Source organism: Buteo buteo, chromosome 15 (assembly GCF_964188355.1).
Source record: "Buteo buteo chromosome 15, bButBut1.hap1.1, whole genome shotgun sequence".
NCBI classification, from domain to species: Eukaryota; Metazoa; Chordata; class Aves; order Accipitriformes; family Accipitridae; genus Buteo; species Buteo buteo.
In genome coordinates, this window is record NC_134185.1 from 12,061,424 (window position 1) to 12,081,699 (window position 20,276).

The window sequence follows — 20,276 nt, forward strand, 5'->3', positions numbered from 1 at the left end:
TGAGCAGAACTCACCAATCTGAACCAGTGTTGTTTTCAGGGTGGCTACATGGCTTCTGGTTGGGAGCTAGCTGGCCCCTGACCACCTCAGAACGTGGCCAAAGTGAGACTGTGTCTGCAGTATATCTAACTGCCTTAAAACTAACACATTAATTGGCCTCCTCAGAGCTTTTAACGTGTTATCACTTCTTAAGAAAGTATAAAAACCCAAATCCTTTGGGACAGTCTTGGCAGTGTTGTATCATTTGGTCCTAGAGAAAAGAAAATGTCAGATTTCTTCCTTCTGCTTCAAGGGAGATGAAATGGTAGTGTGAGGTCAATAGAAGCAATTGTTTGCAAATTCAGATCAAACTCAAATTGGAGGCTGTGGAGTGTCCATCCTTGGAGGTATTCAAGCCCCACAGACACAAACCCGGGCAGCCTGCTCTAGCCGGCTCTGCTTTTAGGAGGGCTTTGGGCTAGATGCTCTCCAGAGGTCTCATCTGACCTTAGCCCTTCTGTGACTCTTACCATGTCCACCTCGGAAATGCTGTCCAGACTTTCAACTTGGACATCCACCCCAACAGGAATTGCAGGGCCTGGGGGAAAAAAATTGAAAGTTGAGAAAGTATAAACCTGGTGAGACAAAGTAATCCTCTGGCTTCTGTATCTTAGAGATAAAAATAGATGCTCAGTCTGAAATAAAAACAACAATAAAACAATTGAAAGTAGAAGCGATTTGAATTCATAACAAAACCCTCTTAATAACAATCAAAATCAGCAATGGGACTGTGCTATTACTGACTTTCTCTTTTTATTGTGTCATACTACACGTGTCCCTTCAAAATTTAAAAGCAATTTTAATTGCTTTTAGCTGTAGCGCTTGGCTCCAGGGCTTGCAAGATGGATGTCCGGCAGAGCATCCATTCACATGGAGAGCAGTGGCGGTGCAGCTAAGGAAACGTAGGAGAGTTGCTCCGACTTCTTCCTCACTTCTGCTCCCCTCTCAGGCTAACAGCATCCTTGGGAGCTACTCTGTGTATTTGGCTTTCACATCACTCAGCGCTCAGCTGTGGAAAAGACAGGGTGACAAGAGGGGATGCGTTGCAGGACACAGGCATGTGCCACTGAGCCTGGGGCTCCTGAGGGGAAGGGACTGACTGTAACCCCTTGTAATAGGGATTTCGATCTTGTTTCCCTCCTCCAGGCTTTGACTAGCCCCTTGTATACCTCTGGCAATTACAGTACAGGAGATCTGTCAAGACAAATAATGCTCACATTAGCGGACTGCTATGAAACTGAAACCTTTTTAAATTAATTGAACATGCTGGTATTTGGTATATTGAGCATTTAGCAATAAAATCTTCTTTCATCAGAGTATATAATGGTATCCTGGATTTGAATGACCATCTGTCAGCCAGAAAGGGTAGATAAACTACAACATTCTCTAATCCGATGGGCTGAAAGGAAACGTGTTCTCCTTCATCCATTTCCCTGAAAGCTTAGGTTGCTCTAGCACACAGCCACAAAACTGTAAGCAAGCATTAACACACACTGCAGTCAAAATATTTTCTTTTGGGTTATGAATGAAAAGGCCAGGTCAGTAAGCATGGTGCGTGATTTGCTTAAGCACACACGTTGCCACAGTAAGATGAAAGCTTAGAATTTCCCCATCATCCAGGAATAAACATAAGGTGTATTTGCAGATTTTTATCAGAAGAAAGTGTCACTGAATACCAGGAATGTTATATTGCCTGCAATCACATTTCCATGCCTTTGACTACTCTATTTGCTCGTCCAAGGAAGACGACTATTTCATTGCACCCCTATCCCCCTGAGCACGTCATGAATTCACAAAACAAAATAACTAAAATTAGAGACAGAAAAGGCTCTGCTTGCCAATCTCCTTGTTCACCTGAGTACGTGTTACAGTATAAAGAAGTGACAATGTCAAACAGGGACAGTGACAAATGTGCACATTTCATACCTCCAAAACCTGGTCTCATGCTGAAGTCATGGTCATCTATTCGCAGCAGCTGCTCTGACTTCGTCAGGGGAGATTTGGTGATGTCAGGGCTTCGTTTTAGAATTGGGCTACCAGGAAGAGAGAAGCACAGCTATAAACCCTGAGCAGTGCCTGTGAGAAGTACGCACCCGCTTCGCTCCATTACCCCTTAAACCTTTTACCCCTTAGACCATAACCACGCGATTGCTTGCAGCGGTTGGCAGCTTGTCATTAAAAAATGATTCCTGCGCTCCATATACAGCTTAGGCACCTGTGATAATTCTGGCACTGAGAAAACATTTGTTTGGTGACTTTCTGTCTCTGCAAAATTATCTCTGCTTATAGCACAGTTTGGAGACAATCGTTCAAAAGTGTGGGCTGGAGGAATAGTGTGTGTGGATAACTGGGGAAATGGAAACCAGCCGGGGAGGCATTTCTGACATTGAGTTATGATGGGGCATGAGGCCAGGAATTAGGGAAACAATATATCAAATAAGCTACTGGCTGTTGCCCAGGAACAAAATGGAGACAGGCTGGGAACCAGGCCAGGAGGCAAGCCGACCCGTAACTTGGGATAAAATGATTAGCTCCTGCCCCAGATTTCTAATGAGGATAAAAAGGAGCATTAAAGGCCTGGGAGGTCTCTGAGCATTAAAAAGCCTGGGAGGGTCATTCCAGAAGCTGTTGGAGTTGCACCAAATGCTGGGCAGAGGGTGCTCAGCTCCTCCTCCACATCCAAGGTGCAAAATGCTGCTCAGTGCCCCCGTGCTTCGGCTGGGATGGTGGTGGCTGCAGCTCCTCGGTTGCTCCATCGTGTACATGAAGCCTCGCTGCCCTCAGAGCCGGCTGCATGCTGGCTGCTCCGGTGGCAGGAGGGCTCAAAAACAGGAGGAAAGGTTTTGCTGGCTCTCAGTTTGGTAAAAGGTGGCATGCTCAGAGAGGCTCTTGTCTGAATATACACAAGACAAGTCAGAAATAGATTAAAGAAAAACAGGACGACAAAGAAACTTGATGGGGAATATGTTCCTGAGATAAAGTTCTTCCTAAATGAGGCCGCTTAGCTGTGCTGTACTTCTCACAGACTCATGGGCAGTTGTACCACAAGGAGCCAATACAACAATCTCTGAACAGAGACCAGCGGTACGATCAGCGACTCCTCTCCCAAACCCAGAGCTCTATCTGGACTATGGAGTATCTTAGAAAAACGCTCAGTCTCAGTCTAATAATTTCCAGGAGTGGCCAGTCATCTACCTCCATCAGTGAGTTCTAGTCACAAGTGATCCCTCAGGCATTTTAAACGGTGGCTCCTGCTCCTGCTTTAGATTTAATTCAGCCTCTAAAAGACCCGTGGCATTGTGAGTGTGCGCTGGGGAAGGTTTATACCCAGCTGAGACAGGGACGCGATATTAGCAGGTCGCTGGCAAAACCTTCGGCATTTGTGAGCAGGATTGACGGTGCTCAGAAAGGCTCCTTGTCCCTGGCAGCGGCAGCGGGAAGGACGAGCGGTGTGATGGAGAGCCCGCGGAGGGGGGCTCAGCTCTGCAGAAGGGATGCTCGGAGGGCAGGCACACACAGCCCAGGCGGCACACGCCGCGCGGCAGCCCCACTCAAAGCCCAAGGGGCTGCGGCAAACGGCCGCGGCATCACCCCTCACCTCCGTGAGGGTGTCGGGCAACGTGGCTTCCCCTGGATCCCGCTAACGGCATGACTCCCACCTAAATACAACTGGCGCGCTCGGGTGGCGTCCCCTTCCCCGGCCACAGCCTCAGCCCGGCCAACGGGTTTTGCCTACCTGCCTTGCTTGTGCGCCTCGCCGTGGGCTTCCCGTCTCTGCCGCTGCGGCCAGCTGCGTGGGAATAGGAGGAAAAGGGAGAGCTGAGACAGGCGGGCACGGGCGGGGGGTGAGGACGTCGCGAGGGAAGCGTGGCGGGAAGCACCGGATCTCCGCGGCGGTACCTTCGGTCGCATGTGTGAAATGGGTCTTACCTTCACTTTTTTACCTTTTTACCGAAGGCCGATGTCAGGCTGGGCATGGCGGAGGGTGTGGAGCGGGGGGGTGCCATGGGCTTGTGGCCAGGACAGGGCAAAAGGAGGGAGTGATGATTTTTCCAAGGTGGGATGCCACTGGTTTTGACTGCCTCCTGCCGCAGTGACGCTGCCCAGAGGCCTCTGCCAGCGAGGAGCACAGCCATTACATCTACTCACCAGAGGAAGCCGGGTATTTTCATGAGAAGAAAATCTTTTCAAAGTGTTCCGGAGGGGGGAAAAAAGTAAAAAAAAACCTGTGGAAATATTTGTTTCTGGTTTCATACTGTCTCCCAGCTGGCTGTCAAGAAAGCTCCTTTCAGGGGTTTGGCCAATATTTTATTTTATCATTAAAGGAAAGAATATTGCTTTTAGCAATGTAAGTGCTAGCTTGAGCAAAAGTAACATTTTAAACATTTAACTCAGCTTTAATTAAAAGTTTAAAAAGTTAGCTTCTCTCTGTAACAAACACTAACTCTAATCAACTCTACTAATGAGACTTTTTGCCCATTAACATACATTCCAAATCCCTCTGCAGAGATGTAAAGCGGCAAAACTCCTTTTGCAATAACGAGTTTCACCACCCAAGCACCATCGTGGTGGGCAGTGGCAGAACCCCAGGCCTTGGAGGATGGTTTTCCCCTGGGCTGGGAGCTCTCTGAAAGTCAATAGCATTGGAGGGAAATTCATCCTTCTGCTGCCACAGCGGAGCAGACAACCTCTGCATCGCCCAGACTAAGGGTGGGCACGCTGGCCTGTTATCACTGACTCACCCTTTAGCAAAGCATTGGCCGAGTGGGGTTGGTTTTCCAGAATCTGCTCTGTGCTTCCCAGAGGAGGGCTGGGAATAAGCCCATAGGCACACCACCCTTTGGGGAAGCTTTGGGCCATGCAGCACTATTACTATTGCAAGGAGCAGCTTCTACGGCACTGCTTGGACCTGGGCATCGTGCAGCAAAATGCGCTTGCAAATGCAAAATGTGCTTTCTGGGTCTTCTGCCTTGTCGATACGCCCTAGGGCTGCTGCTGTTGTGTCTCGCTATTGCCTGCTTCTCATCTGCTGGCTGTCAGGAAGTAATTTCACGTGTTTTGGGGATAAGCAGATTCTGGTGACAAGCTGACCTACTTACATGACTTTAAAGTGCCCTAGTAAACTCTTGGCTATTCAGGAATAATGCTGGTATTCAAACAGGGATGAAGCAGGCCACGTTCTTACAATTTCTAATATTCATTTCTCTTTGTAGAACTTATCTAGTGCATCATGCTGGCCCTGGCCCTATCCTGCCTGTCGAGGGACCCTTCAAGGCAAGGCCATCAAGGATTCATGGCCAACTCTTCCCTGTCTTCTGCACCCAGCAACCCCGGGTGGTTCCTCTTATTTCTTCCAGGTGATTCTCCACCGCCTCTAAACTAAACTTTATTTCCTTATCCCAAGCCAGCATAAAATGTCCCCCATGCTCCAGCCACTGCAGGGGACTGTGTTCATTTGTGCTTTGGTTCAGCTCCTTCACTTCTTTTTGCCAGTCCCATTCCCCTTGTCACGGCTCTGAGGTTACCGAGCCTCCCCCACTTTCCTGCCTCCTCCTGTGGCAGCAAAACATTTCTACCTGATGCCAATCATTCCCCAGTTACTGCGATTTGAAGCCCCATTTCTTTCTACTCAATAAATAGCTTTTCTGGTCTGGTTCCTGGGAAGTGCTCTGCTGGCTGAGTGATCAATGGCAGCTCCATCACAGGACCCCATTAGCTTGCCCGTTCGGGCTGTGAATCAATGGCAAGCCACTATGGCTTCTCCTTGCACATCTGCTGTCCCTGAGCGTTTGCAGCAGCCAGCCGCGCTCAGGAGATTCAATCCAGACGTTGCTCACAGATTGCTCAGCGCAACTGTTTGCCACTGCGGCCACGCGGTGTGACAGTATTGCTCCTGCCTTCGCTGGGGTGACAGGCTGTCTTTAAAACTAGCACATAACTCCTGAGGTAAAATATATTATCTCCTAACGATTACAGTGCCGAAAGGCATTTCATGGCTCATGAAGCTCACTGAGTCACTTTTATGAAAAAGCAACAACTGGAGCAGAGTGGCATTTATTCACAGCGCTCCCTGTGCATTGCTGGAGTAGCTATCAGGCCCCTGATGGCAGCTGGGGTGATGCAACCTCTCCAAAGTCATCATTATTCCCCCAGGTCCCCCCACTGCTTCAAGGGATCATGAGGTGCCTCTGCCCCAAAGGCTGAGGGTTGCTGGGGCTGGGCGGGAATGAGGTAACTGAAGCTTAGGATAGCCAGGGGAAAAAAAAATTAGCAAAACCAGATTTTCATCACTATCACTACAGACAAAAGGCAAAAAGCGGTTACTCTTTTTTTTAAAAGCCCAAGATTTACTATGGCACTTATAGTCCCTCCAACAAAGGAAAAAGCATTGCAGGGTTAGGGATAACCATGTCTGATTTTCAGAAGAGACAGTCCAACCATGACATCTGAAGGTCCCAGCAGGCATTTCCTAATGCCCAGCTTCACAGGATGTGTGCCAGAGGAGTGTCAGGTTCACACTTGCAGTGTGTATCAGAAAACCCACAGTATTCTTCATCTTTGAAATAAGAACTTTTGGAAGCAACCACAACAAATGTGAGAGAAGTCACTACCCATCCTCGCCTTTTAGTTTGTAATTAGTTATGCAGCATACATTTCCCACCTATAAATCATACTCTTTTTTCTCTATGGGAGGCAATACACCTGTAGTAGACAGTGACCTATTTTACACTCTTATTAGGATAATCTCACTAGGATCTGAGAACATTTCTTCCTTGAGGAGTTAAATCAAGATACAGTTTCAGTTCTTCGGGAAAAAGCGAGATCCAGTGTATTTTCCTCAAGTGAAAGTAAGTTGCTGAAGTAATGGAGATTCACACAGTCCTTCCTGGGTCCAAGGGGTGACATCCTCGAGGAACAGTGCTGGTGGGGTTGGCAGACTGGGCTAACACTAATGTTACTGTTATCAGATTTCATGAAATTCTGGGGCAGTCTGTTCTCTCCACCCCTTACGGTCAGTATCCTTAGGTCTGCAAAGAGGATGGCAGATCAGAGAAGAGATGTCAGAACAGATCCTGTCTCAGGATATGTCGTCGAGATGCGGCTGTGGCATAATCTCTGTCCCTTTGGTTACTTGCGTCATCAGCAACATTTTGGCCAGGGGCTGTGCCTGCAACTGACCCTACGCCGAGCAGAGGTGCCCGCTGCCCCGGGAAGCCTGGCAGCCGGCGGCGGGGGGAGAGACACCGGGGTGCCCCTTTCCTCCCTGCTTATCTCATGCCTGGGTGATGCCTCCACCCCTTCTCCGGTGCAGACACTGCGGACTCTCCCCCCGTACCCTCTGAAGCGACGTGCTTAATTTTGTCAGAGACAAGCTCTGCAGCTCCCGCTGTGCTGTGGTGCAGCCGATCCACAGCCTCTCCTACCACTGACGCAAGGCAAGGGAGGGTGTGGAGCTTGCTGAGCCAGTTTCCAGCAGGACTTTTAATTGGGAAGTAATGAAAGTGATGAAATCTTCCTCATTGCTGCCAGCCGTGCCGTGGCGCTTGGCTCTGGGCTCCCTGTCCCTGGGTGGACACTGATGGGCAGCCTGTGCGGTGCCTCCCGTCCTGCACCCGCTATGCTGCACAGCCTTCGTGCCGTGCTGGGCAGGGGAATGGCAGGACCCGCATTCTCCTTGGTCTGCCCGTAAAATTATGGCTGGGCAAGATCCTGATGAAATGCTGCCTGAGGCAGAAGGACCAGGAGAGATCAGCGGAGGCAGCCCAAGTCCCTGCAGGGGTCAAAGCCTTGACGGGGAGGACATGGTAATGGCAAAGGTGTATTGGTACTGCTAAAGAGCTGTGAGAAGTCTAAAGGTCTTATTAAAGACCTACACCTAAATATTTGACTAGGTTTTGTTTCTTCCTCTGTGGCCTCTGTTTTTCCCTTTTATGACCAGTTAGTGAGCTGGGATCATACCACATCAGCATCATGTTAAAGGCAGGAATCAGGCGGGGTGTGCTGGGTCAGGGAGTGGGGGAGAGGCAGGAAAGGGCTGGGGATTGTATGCACAAACTTATAGAAGGTGTCTGTAGAGAAAAAGTGGGGCAGGGGCAAGGAGAGCTTGGATCTGCAACAGAGCCTATGCGTCGGTGAGACTGAGGAGAAAAGTGGCTGGGTAGGCAGAGATGGGGAGGAAGGGGAAACACTGGGTAAGGCCAGAGGGGAAGATGTCAGAAAGAGCAGAGAGGAGACATCAGGCTCAAACAGTGCCTCATCATTGTGTGGGATGACTCCTGGCGCATGGACACCCTGGACAGTCCTGCATGAGTAGGGGTGTCCCCTCACCGCAGAGTGGTGTGGGACAGAGGTGCTGCCCAGAACCTGGAGATGCATGAGCCTCGCTGGGCTAAAGAGCCTCCCAGGCTGTGTCCCAAAGGAAGGAAAGAGGTTTGGGGGCAGGGGGTTCACAGAAAGTTCCCCCATAAGATGCATTTGTCTTGCAAAGGAATTGGGAAGACCTTCTCAGCAAGCAGGAGATGCTGGTGAGCAGGTGGTGCAGCAGGTCTGAGTGAAGTCTGAGAGGTGGTCCAGAGCCCAGAGAAGTGCTTTGCGGAAGGACGAAAGGAGGTAGCTAAACGGGGAGAAAAATCACCCAGCACCTGAGGGAGGAGAGAACAGACTTGCAACGGGAAGAAGCTGCTCTTATCCAGCAACATGCACTGCAGGAGACATGATCTACTGTGTAACATACTAATTCCCAGGGATAATGTAGGATAGAAACCCACTAATTTGTACTCAAATTAGGAGAGTTACAAAGTTGCGAGCTGTAAACGAGCCACTAAAAACTGAGGAAAATTAATCACGAAATGTATTTTATCTTAGCATTTGGCAAGCCCTTGTTTGTTTGTAATTATGTTGGGTCATGTGTCCTTATGATTCGGAGGTTTAAAGATGGTGAAGAAAGGTGAGCAATTGCCATTGCAGGTAGTTAAATTCATGAAAAGACATGGGGAAAGAGCACTATCTTCTACGTTCACAGCATTAAGTCTGAGAAACAGTGGGATTCAGAGCTGTTCTACCATCTTATTTTTGAGTGATACAGAAAATTCAATGAGAACCCCATTTTAATCCAGTGTTACTTGAATATAGATCAATCTCAGAATGCAAAATACGCAGAGGCATGAAACATATACACACTCTTTGAATTTTGCACTTTCTTTGTTCTTTGCCTGGACATAAACATGGGCAAAAGAAAAAAAATTAAACAAACCTACACACATTGATTATTCACAGAAAAGTCATGCCACTGTACATGATGTTGCAAAAATGAAAGTGCCCTTATGTGGCAGAAATTGCATCCAGTGGGTGTGTGTTTGTTGGGTTTTGTGTCACACAGGTTGAAAGGAAGAGTCGGAGGGAGCAGAAGGAACGTGACCGAGGTCTGTCGTGCCAGCTGAGGAGGAGGCAGGCATGGTGCCAGGGCTCAGCTAAGTGTAAAAGAGAAATGGATGAAGGGAAGGGGAGCTACTAATGCAGAACATGCTGAAAGGTTTCAAGTCTGCCCCAGTCTTTGAAGAAAGGTTGACTTGTAAGCAGATGTCAGCACAGTGGAGATCAGGGAAGGGCATGTTAAGGGATATTTAGATAAATTGGAAGTATTTAAGTCAACAGAGGCTGATGACACTTCCCCGGGCGCACCGGGAGTACCAGCTGTTACAGCCTCTGAGCTGTAAGCAGGTACCTCCGAGGACTCCTCACAGACAGGTGATGCCCCTGAGAGAGGGTGAGGGTGAACACAAAACCTGGTTTTAAGCAGGGGGCAAAAGAAAGATGTTGGAGTTTTGACGTTTGGAAAGAAACTGGGACAAACTCGTGATCCGTTTGTCTGCCCACCCCCAGGGATAACAAGATTATAAAGATCACTCAATGTGAATCTTTGCAATAATTGACGTCAAACCAGTTTAATGTCCTTTCTGACAGAGTAACTGGCTGCCTTAGCGTAAGCAGGAGGAAAAGTAGATTTGAATGAGGTTTTTAATATTTCATTACTAAACTAGGGAAATATGGTTGACATGAAACTGTGACTTTAAGCACGGTTGAAAGACTGTGGTTAGAGTAACCGCCATTAGTTTGCTGACGAGAGACATTAAATGACATCTCACAGATTTCATCCTGGAAACTACTAGTCAATATTTTCAATAATAATGCAGATAACAGAGCTATAAAACTCAAGCATGACAGCATGCTTGAGACAGAAACAGAGATTTTGGAGTCTAGGATCAGAATTCAAAGCAGCCTCAACATGTTGGAGAAAAGGTCTGGTGTCAATAAGATGACTTTCAGTAAAAGAGAATACAAAGAACTGCATGGAGTACAGAGAAATAATTGTACAAATGCAGAATGGGGAATAACTAGCTAATTATCAATACTACACTTGTCTTCTAGTTCCTTAATTACAGCAATGAAAGCACTCTGTCTTTATAAGGGAAATCAAAACCATCAACAATTAAGAAATTTGTTTGCACTACAAAACCCACAGAATTTTAACAATTCTGCTGTTGGGGCAATGTTAAGAAATATTCATATTGACATAGGACAGAGACAGATTTAAAGTAAATGGACTGAATGGTAACAAGTCACCAGGCTTTTACCCAGAAGAAAGCCAAGTAAGGAACTGTTGAACCAGCATTTAAATCGTCGTCGGTGTCACAGGAGTGGAAGGTGACAACTTTCCACTTCTTTGGAAAAAGAGCTCCAAGTGGACTCTGAGAAGCTACAGACATCTCCACTGGACAAATTAGCTAGAAAGACAGAAAAAACCCCACCCATAGTAGACAGCAGATAAATACAGTATATACTGAAGAAGAGTGAGAGGCAGTTTGACATTTCTTGAGGGATGCTATGCGCTATAAATATAAGAGTCTTCTCTAAAAAGTTAATGACCTTATAGATGAGGGTGACCAAGCTGACACAGTGTACCTCAATTTCCAAAAGGGTGTTGACAGATCCTTTCCAGACACTTGCAAAGAAATCAATCAGTCAGAAAGAAGGAAGTTCCCCCTGTGTGAATGGTTACAAAATAAGAAACAGAGGAATAATGGAGAGCTTTTACTGTGAAGAAAGGTTTTCAGTATAGTTCCATGGAAATCTATGGTAGGATCACTGTTGTTCAATAGCTTTATAAATTATTTTGGAGAAAAGAATAATTACTGGCAACAATATTTACTGAGGATATGTAACCATTCAAGGTAGTCAAAATCAGAACTATGGGTGGAAAATTGCAGTGAATCTCATGATGCCAAGTGACTTCAGAAAAACTCAGTGTTAGTAAATTCAGAAAAGTGTACATCGTTTTGTACTTCATATTTTTAAATCTTTCCATTGTACTTTCAGAAACAATGTTAAGATAATGGTGGCCTCCAAATCAACTGTAACTGCTTAGGAAGGAGGTCTCAGTATCATTGTAGCTATTTCTTGGTAAATATCAGCGTAATGCTCCACAGTGCTCAAAAAGACAAACAGGAGGTTAGGCGTTGTTGGGAATGGAGCAGCAAACCAGGCAGAAAGCATTTCAGTTCTGTTAGTAACACCAAGGCATGTCCTCATCTCACATATCCAATTCCCATAGTTGGAAAAAACAGAGCAGAGCAGGAGGAGAGAGAGAGCTCAGAGGTGAGGAGGGTTTCCAGGCAGCCTGAGCAGGTCTTTCTGAGTGGGAAAGGAGACAACGGCCAAGTGGTATAGTGCAGTGATATAAAATCAGGAGTGGCATGATGAAGGTGAACAGGAATCTGTTGCTCAAGACTTTCCACAACACATAACAAGGAGAAGAAATTTGGAAGGAAGTACACAAACACAGCATGTCATCACACTGTGAAATTTACTCTCACCGAAAGCTGTGAGTGCTAAAAAAACAAGTGAGTTTGGAAGGTGACTGGGTGGTTTTTAGAAGAAAGACCAGCAGGAGCATTTCAGACGTGAATCCAACCCCAGAATCAGAAAATCAAACAATTTATATGTACTTAGAAGGGACGAAACTGCCTTGCAGTATCTTTGGGTTTGTTTGCGATTGTTTTTTTGCTGGGCTCAGATAGGATTGTAAAACCTGTTATGTCTCCTCACACCAGCTCATAAAACATATTGGAGTAATGGTGGGCTAGAAGACGATATGAAGCTGCTGATCCTGAGCAAGTTACATAGTGGCAATGTTGACTGGAGATTTTATCATCATCAGCACAGTAAAGTGGCACAGTACCTGGGTGTATGAACATGGCTACAGAAGTGCCGGTAGAGACTATGTTCTGCCATGATTCACCTGAAGGTGATAGGAGGCTATGTAAAGTCTAGCGCCCAAATAAGTTCTAGAAAGGGTGAAAGGAGGCTGGTGATGATGATTAAAGTAGAAAATATAATTTTCAAAGCATCATCATTTGCAATGATAAGCAGAGAGAGGACACTTTAGGCTGAGTTGTGAGAAAAAAACCACAGGATTTCCAAAAAAAGTTGTCACGCAGGATTTAAGTTACTTGAAAGGACAACAGGGGTGGAAAGACAAATAAGAGAAACAGCAAAGCAATAATGAAAAATAAGTTAATTTATAATTTATAAAGAAGATGAACACTGTTGGAGAGCAGAAACGGATTTCTGGACAGTGGAAGGAGAGGTAAGACAGGGAGCAGCAACAGCTGCTGGAGTAGAGAAAGAAGTTGCAGAGTAATACAGAGTTAAAAGCAACAGGAGAAAACTTAGCAGAGCTGTATGACAGGGGCAAGAGATGTGCTGTGGGGCAAATAAATGAGGCAGGTGAAGAGGAGGGCACAGGAAGTCAGGGACAAAAAAAGAGAAACAGCAAGTTGGAGAAGAGGAGGAACCTTGAATGGGGGAAAGAAAAGGAGGGAAGGAAATGGAGGTGAAAGGAGGAAAGGGAAAGGCAAGTTACCACCAGGGGAGATGGAGAGACTCCAGTTGCATCGGCCTGAAGCCCACATTGGGCCTCTTGTTGCTCGCCTGAGACCCAGCACTGCTGGTGCAAATGGTGTCAAGCCACAACACAAATTGCTGATCCTAAAAAGGAGTGCCTTGGGAGCTGTGGGTGCTCAGTGCTCCACTGGATCTGGTTCGCTACTGATAATGTGCTCCTATAGGCAATGCTTTCAGTGGGCATTTTACAGGCTTACCGTGCACTCTGAAGATCTGATCCAAAGACAGCTTGCATTAGTAAGCTTTGTTCATGCAAATAAATGCTTTCGGGATCAATCCTGAAGATAAGATACAACAGCAAAACTCTAGAACAAGACAATGGCTTAAGGATTGCTGGGAAGTAAATGAAAAAATCCCGTTAGGGATGAATTTATAAGGCCAGAGAAGGCATTAGGAGGGCAAGACGATAGGAGCTGCCCTACATGTAAGAGGCAGCCTCAGTAAGGGTACCAGGACAGCCATGTCCTGTGATTTACAGAGCTCAGACAGCCCACACACAGTGTGGCCAGGGTATGGAGGAGCTGACAACACAGAAGTACTATCCAAATTCAACAAAAGCAAGGGAAGGTAACTTTAATGTTGCAGATGTTCAGTATGATGCTGAGCATTTGAAAAAGGACCAGGAAGAAACCATGGCCATAATGATGCAGGGTGGCTCCCATCACTTAGGAAAAGTGTCACTAATTGTAATAGCATCTGAAAACGTCATAAAGAGAAAGATCTTTGGCCATGAGAAAGACCCTGTGATAACAAGCCCAGGGCTTATTGTAGAGGATGTCATTCAACTGCTGTAAAAGATAGCTCTTACTGACAGAAACATGGACAGGGAGCTCTAGAGGAGCGGAAAATGAGTTGCTATTTGGAGACCAGAGTGAGGCAAAACGATTATAACACGGCCAGGGAATGGTAGGGACATGACTAAAACCATGAAGCGAGACTCTTAGCTAAGGTTAAACAAACATGATCCGTAGATCTTGTACAGTGAAATCTCTTCTGCCAAGAGCTGTTTTTCTGAAAGGTGGTTATAATGCTGTCCAGGGAGATTTTAGTGTTAAAAAGATTTTTTTCCCAGCAGTTAGCTCTGGCAGAACAACCTGGGCTCAGCTCCAGGCCAGTTCTTTTCCAATTGCTCATCCTTTCTAGCAGATTCTGCTGCAGGTCTAATTAGCAACACAGGCCTTGGCCCTTTTGTTGGCATAACGATGTTGTGACCTTTGGTGACCCTTTGTATCCTTCTAGTGAGCTCCGTGCATCCTGGTGGCTTTCCAAGGGCCTGAGCAGTTGGGAAAGCAGCAGCCAGCCTTCTCGCTGGTGCTCCGGATCTCGGCTCCTTCCTGTAGGAGTTTTGGCACTGGGGGTTTAACAGGAGTAAAAAGCTTTGCAAACCCTGCAGGATTTGTACACCGCTGACTGCAAACTGTGAACAGGACTGCAAGGTGAGAGAGGTTTTATTTTGATATTGCTGCTCTTTGAAGTGAAATTCCTTTGAGGTGATTTGTCCTGGAGATTAGCAAAAATAAGTAGTTGAATCTTTGACTGGCACGCAGACATTTTTACAGTGAATTACAATATTGGAGAGCTCTGTAATAAGTCCCATGCCATAAAGCTATCTACTTTGCTGCTTTCACTGTGACTGTATGCATACTTTGACTTGCACTTACTTGCCATTTTCTTGTCACACTCTGCACTGTGTCCCAAAGCCTCATCACCTTTATTTAAGACACTATTTGGGACCTGTTGCAAAATTCCTGTCACGCAGACGCAGTCCCCAAAAGACCGTGGTGCATACATGAACTCTTGTGGGCAAAACCATGTTTGTCTGCTCACCCTTCTTCAGGGCTGTTGTGTCTCATGCTTGAATGGCTGCCTTGGGGTACCTGCAGTGCCAAAAATTGTGACAGAGAAAGTGTCTGATGCTGTGGCCCTCCATTCACCACACCAGCAAGAGTGCAAAAGCTGTGGGCTCAGCTGGATTTGAGCAGGTGAAAGAACAAGCCCTGGGGCTGAAAACTGCAGAGCAAATGGCGAGTTTTAATTGGAAAGCAGAGTTCAGAGCAAGTGAGCCTCCTTGGAAGAAACTAGCACTTGCAGAACAGCACCATCCAAAGAAACAAGCTAAAAGCCTATGTATTTCCTCCGTCAGCGGCACCATGAGAATCAGGAGCAAAGCTGGACACGTCTGTCAGGCACAGCAGGATGCTGGCAGCACACCCAAGGTAGCAGGTCTCTACAGCAGGTGCCTGCGCCGCCTGCCAAAACCGGTGGCTGGCACTGAGCCCTGGCAGTAGGGCAAGCAGATGGTCTTGTGCCCCTGAAGGGCTTCCAAAGGCAAGGGAGGCCATGGGTGCAAATCAAGCCACCCTGAGCATCCTGCGGTGGTGTGGAGCCAGCCTTTTCCACTCCAAAGAGATTTCCCCTACTGGTCTCCACTGAGGCCTGTGGGTCTCTTCAGAAGGTAAAGGCTGCAGTGAAGGGATGGATTTCCATCCTGGTCCTTACCACAAGCCTTACGGAACAAGAGATAACAGTGCTTAGAGAGGAGTGACAAAGTCAATTGCTATAACTTCTTCTGCATAATGGGTACTCAGGGCTGAGTGTTGAACAGAGGGGAAACAGAGTCAATAGCAAAATGTTCAGGAGCAATCTTCACTGCAAGATTTTTCTGACGTTATATAGCATCCCCCCTTGCTCTGTTTTTCTTCCAGGACCTAATTCTGTGATGGAAAAGGCATTGACTTTGGCTGAAATGCAAAGGAACTGTGCCTACTTCAAAACTGTCTTATATGATGTAGGGGGCCTATAAGAAAGCTGGAGAGGGACTTTTTACAAGGGCATGTAGTGATAGGACAAGGTAATAGCTTTAAACTGAAAGAGGATAGATTTAGATTAGATGTAAGGAAGAAATTCTTCCCTGTGAGGGTGGTGAGGCACTGGAACAGGTTGCCCAGAGAGGTTGTGGATGCCCCATCCCTGGCAGTGTCCAAGGCCAGGCTGTATGGGGCTTTGAGCGACCTGCTCTAGTGGAAGGTGTGCCTGCCCATGGCAGGGGGTTGGAACTGGATGATCTTTAAGGTCCCTTCCAACCCAAACCATTCTATGATTCTATGATCAGCAGCTTAATGTATAGGGTCCTACATGTGAGAGCAAAGAGGGCTGGCTGTACCTCTAAGACGAGGTGTCCTGCCATACACAGAAGATTGGTCATGTTGGGCAAACAGAATCTCCCACTGCAGGGCTGCAACGGAGACCATGACCACAATCCCAGGAGGTCGGCAGGAGTAACTCCATATACAGCACCTACGTGAAGACTGTGCAAATACCGCACCCAGTCCTGATGTCAATCCTGAAAAAGCAGTGAAGGGACAGAGGAAAACAAGCAAATGACTGAGTCAAAGCTTGGGCAACATCCTACACTGAGAAATAAAAGAAGCTTAATCTTCTGAATATATCTTAGCAGAGATGAAAAGGGGGCTTGATCCACCTGCAAATACCTGGAAGGTGAAGAGACAAGCTAGCATAGAACAGGAGCAAGTGGTTGAAAGCCGAAGTTAAAAAATACTTGTGATCCTATTCTGAGTTTATCTGACACTGAAAGTAATTATCATAAATTCGAAGTTCAGTGTACAATTCATACAGAAGGATTTGTTGCTTGTGCTTAGCAGGAAATCAGACGGATGACCATAATTGTCCTGGTTTTACCTTACAAATTATAAGGCTGTTCAAACCATTCATCTCTCATGGCCTGTCCCATCACAGGGGAAAGTGAGCACTGAACTGGGCACCACGCTGCTGATGGACAACCCTACAGCCACACACCAGCTTTGCTCATCGCTCCCCATCAGCCCTCCTCAGGATCAGTACTGCTCTACTGAGACAGAAATAGGCCAGAAATGACCTCCCAGGCTAGTGTGGGCACGCTGGGAGGGCAGCGGACCCAGCTTCTCGGAGCCGCGACACCTCGAGGCTTTCTGATGGGCTTGTCCTGGCACATTTACACCGTATACACAAAGCACGGGTGAAGTAGTAGTTCCTACATGAACTGAATAGATATTTCTTTTCCATTTTCACGTATTTTTAACAGTCCGCTGCTGTGATTTGTTATATCATCACTTAATTGCACTGACACTGTTAAGTGTTTGGTGGAGTGGGAGTTTTCATTAAAGATGCTAAACAACAACATGGCTGTGTGTGTGCATTCCTCTCTGATGGATGCTTTTCAGCTTAAATGGTGGTAACCTTGCTTCTCACCCCTTTATTTTGCTACAGCCAGCATATCACCTCTGCTGCCACTGTCACGAAACTTCAATGAAAACAAAGGTTTCATGGCTGTCTTGCATCCATACTGTCTCTGGTAATGCATCCCCTGGGGGTTGGTCATAAACAAAGCCACCACATCCATTTTGCCAGTTATACGTCCACAAAGGTGGCATCACTGCTAAAGCCATTTCCTGTGTATAAAACAGCTTATGGACCCCCAAGTGCCAACCAGGATACTGCAGTCACTCTGTAATGTAGCCCTGACTTGCTACAAGGGGCTACAGGAAAATGAAGAGGCACTGCACTTTCCATCCCTTCCACCTTTCAGTCATTTTTCCCGAAGGCTAACAGGAGTGGTTTGAATTCTTCAGGACTGTGACATTCCTGCATTTTCATCCTTATACACTTTACAGTATTGATGGTGGCATGGAGTCATTGCAGAACAGAAACAGTGACTATAGCAAAGCTGAAATGACATAGGTTCAGTCTGTCACATGCAGAAGTACATAACATTTGAACAGAAAACTAAATGTGTCAGCTATACTGTCCAAAAAAAACCCAAAGGATTTTTCCTCCAAATGTACCTTGTTATGTGCCTGAGTATAAAAATCCTCCTACAAAGTTCAAAATATTATGCAAATAGAATATAAGTAATCAGAATTCAGTTGTAGCAAAAACCTTCCTCAACTCAAAACCTCCTAAAATGGCTGTCTACAAGATAATGGGAGAAAAATGTCACATAGTCTTTTTGTAAGAGAGGGAGAGAGAGAAAGAAAAGAACAGATATTATTTTAAAGAATTTTAAATCTCTTAATTCAATATACTGAATGCTCTTTCTGTTTCCTCTGATAACTGACCATAGCCTTGAAGTTTACAGAGACACTCTAATTTTTTTGTCTCAAAAGCTCTATAAAACAAATTGTATGGGAATAATAAAATAAATCCTGAATGTTTTCATTTGAGATCTCAAGTCAATCTAATCTTCATTGAATGCAACAATCCTCATGGTACTAAATTTCCTCTTCACTTTCATGTAAATACTCTACCACTTTTTAACCACAATAAATATAAACAAACACCTTTTTTTGCACCCTTTCAAACTTTGGGATATCTCACAAACCCATTTTTGGGTGGGGGAGCAATGATTTTCACTGTAGAAAACGCATTAAAACTTATTCATTGGCAAAAACAGCAACAGAAAATATTTTTGACTGAGAGATCACAATCTGCAAATGCAAACTCTAATTATCTGTTAGTCGTTATATCTTCAGCTGAAACATTACATTAGTCCAAACTGTAGCTATTTGAATGTAAAAAAATGAGACTCACCTGCCTTTTTTGTATACCTCATGTATTTCTTTTCCTTGTCGATGGGCTCTGCATTCAGTTGATAAAACCCATCCCCACAACAGGAGGAAGATGCTAAAATGCATTTTATGGACAGTCAACATGTTACCTGAAGGTTCTGTATCCAGAAATAGTCCATACAAGAAGAAGAAAACCAGAATGTAGATCCTGTTCCTCTTTTTAAGACATTATCGGTCTGATCGTTATTGGAAGGATGTTTACTCATACAAAAAATCATCCTGCAGTATTTAATCTGGACAGTGGGGAAAGCAATTTCCACTAAACCTATAAATCCTTCTACGTCAGATGGCAGGGATTTTCTAGCAGTGTTGAATTCACGTATTCTCAGACAACAATTATTTTTGTCCAAACAGGCTATTTTATTAATTGGTTTAAACTGAACCCTTTTCAAGTATGTGTAGGATATGGCATATATATATGTTTCTGCCTGATTAACCAAAGTAGTGCAGTTGGTCAGGCAGATGTCATTAGTCGTTTTTTAATCACCAAACTTATCTGTGTAGCAGTGATGTTTGTTACAGGCATTGCAATAGATTGAAAAGTGTTAATAAACATGTATCAGTTTCCAGCAAAAACTCATTTCCATTTAGCTCTACAAAGAGTATTTTGATCCTGTGTGTTTTTCTACATTACTTTTATGTACAGTGATACTGTGACTGGAGTGGTCAGTGCTTTCAGGACTGGTGTCACGTACCTTACTGCTCTGCTGAGCGGGGTCTCTGGAAAGTATCCCGGTGTGTAGAGGAAGTGGGGGAGGACACAGCGTGGGGGAGATCGCTCTCCTCTCTGCACAGGGCTGTTTGGAGGGATCCTGCCAAAGCAGAGCAGCAACTGCCAGACCTGCACGAGAGCTTGGGGGGCTGGTGTGCTGGGTCTCATATGGCTAACAAAATCCTCATTGGTGCTAAAGAAAATAAAACAGCATGGGCAGAAATACGTGGTCGAGCCAGCCACATTGCCCATCTCTTTGGAGCTCACCCCCCCCGCATAACCCACAGCTCCATGTCTACTCTCCTTTCTCCACTGTGCCTCCCCCCAAGGCCTTACAGCTCTGGTCCCACTTGTGCCTTATCATGGAGACGTTGCCCTGTGCTCTGCAGACACCACCACCCTTGTCCCATCCCTTCGCTGTCAAGGCTCTTCTTCCTTTGCCTGTTACCCATGGATTTCTATTTTAGAGCATTTTGTCAAGTCACCCATCTCTTTTCATGAAAGCTCTTTCTAAAAACCCTGGGGAGCAGATCTCTACCTGGCCTAAGCTGCCATGGCTTATTGACTTCAGTGAGCATTTACACTGCCTCGGGTACCACAGGAACAACACATCAAAAGCCATTGAAATTTCGTTCCACCAACCAAGATTCAATTTAATGATTTTCTGGGCTAAAACATTTCCTACGCAAAGTCACGCAAGCTTCAAGAGATGGCCGTTCACCAGCAGTTTGTTGCAATGGTTAATCGCTGTTGCTGTTCAAAGAAGTTGTACCCATCTTATCTTCGAAAATCACCCGCATTCAATTTCCACTGGTTCGCATATCCTTCTCAAGAAGAATAAAAAGTACCTTAATAACTGTTCTTTTCATCTGTGGTGTTATTAGATATACTCTTCTCAGTCTTTGTAATAATCTGTATAAAGTTTTATGAAGTCTTTC

At 45.7% G+C, this 20,276-nt stretch overlaps 1 protein-coding gene across 2 annotated transcripts in view; it reads right to left on the reverse strand.

Annotated features, from left to right (window-relative positions):
* Window positions 1-18,710, reverse strand: part of LOC142039623 (gamma-aminobutyric acid receptor subunit rho-1-like) — a 31,850-nt gene extending 13,140 nt beyond the window's left edge. Inside the window, exons 1-4 of one of the 2 annotated variants that reach the window (XM_075046363.1) lie at window positions 18,589-18,710; window positions 3,776-3,829; window positions 1,966-2,072; window positions 510-577 (exon numbers count right to left, since the gene is read on the reverse strand). In XM_075046363.1, the coding sequence (XP_074902464.1) occupies window positions 510-577; window positions 1,966-2,072; window positions 3,776-3,829; window positions 18,589-18,710 (351 nt within the window). The remainder of the gene's footprint in view (window positions 1-509; window positions 578-1,965; window positions 2,073-3,775; window positions 3,830-18,588) is intronic. The other variant, XM_075046364.1, reaches the window with a different exon arrangement.
* Window positions 18,711-20,276: the final 1,566 nt, after the last annotated feature.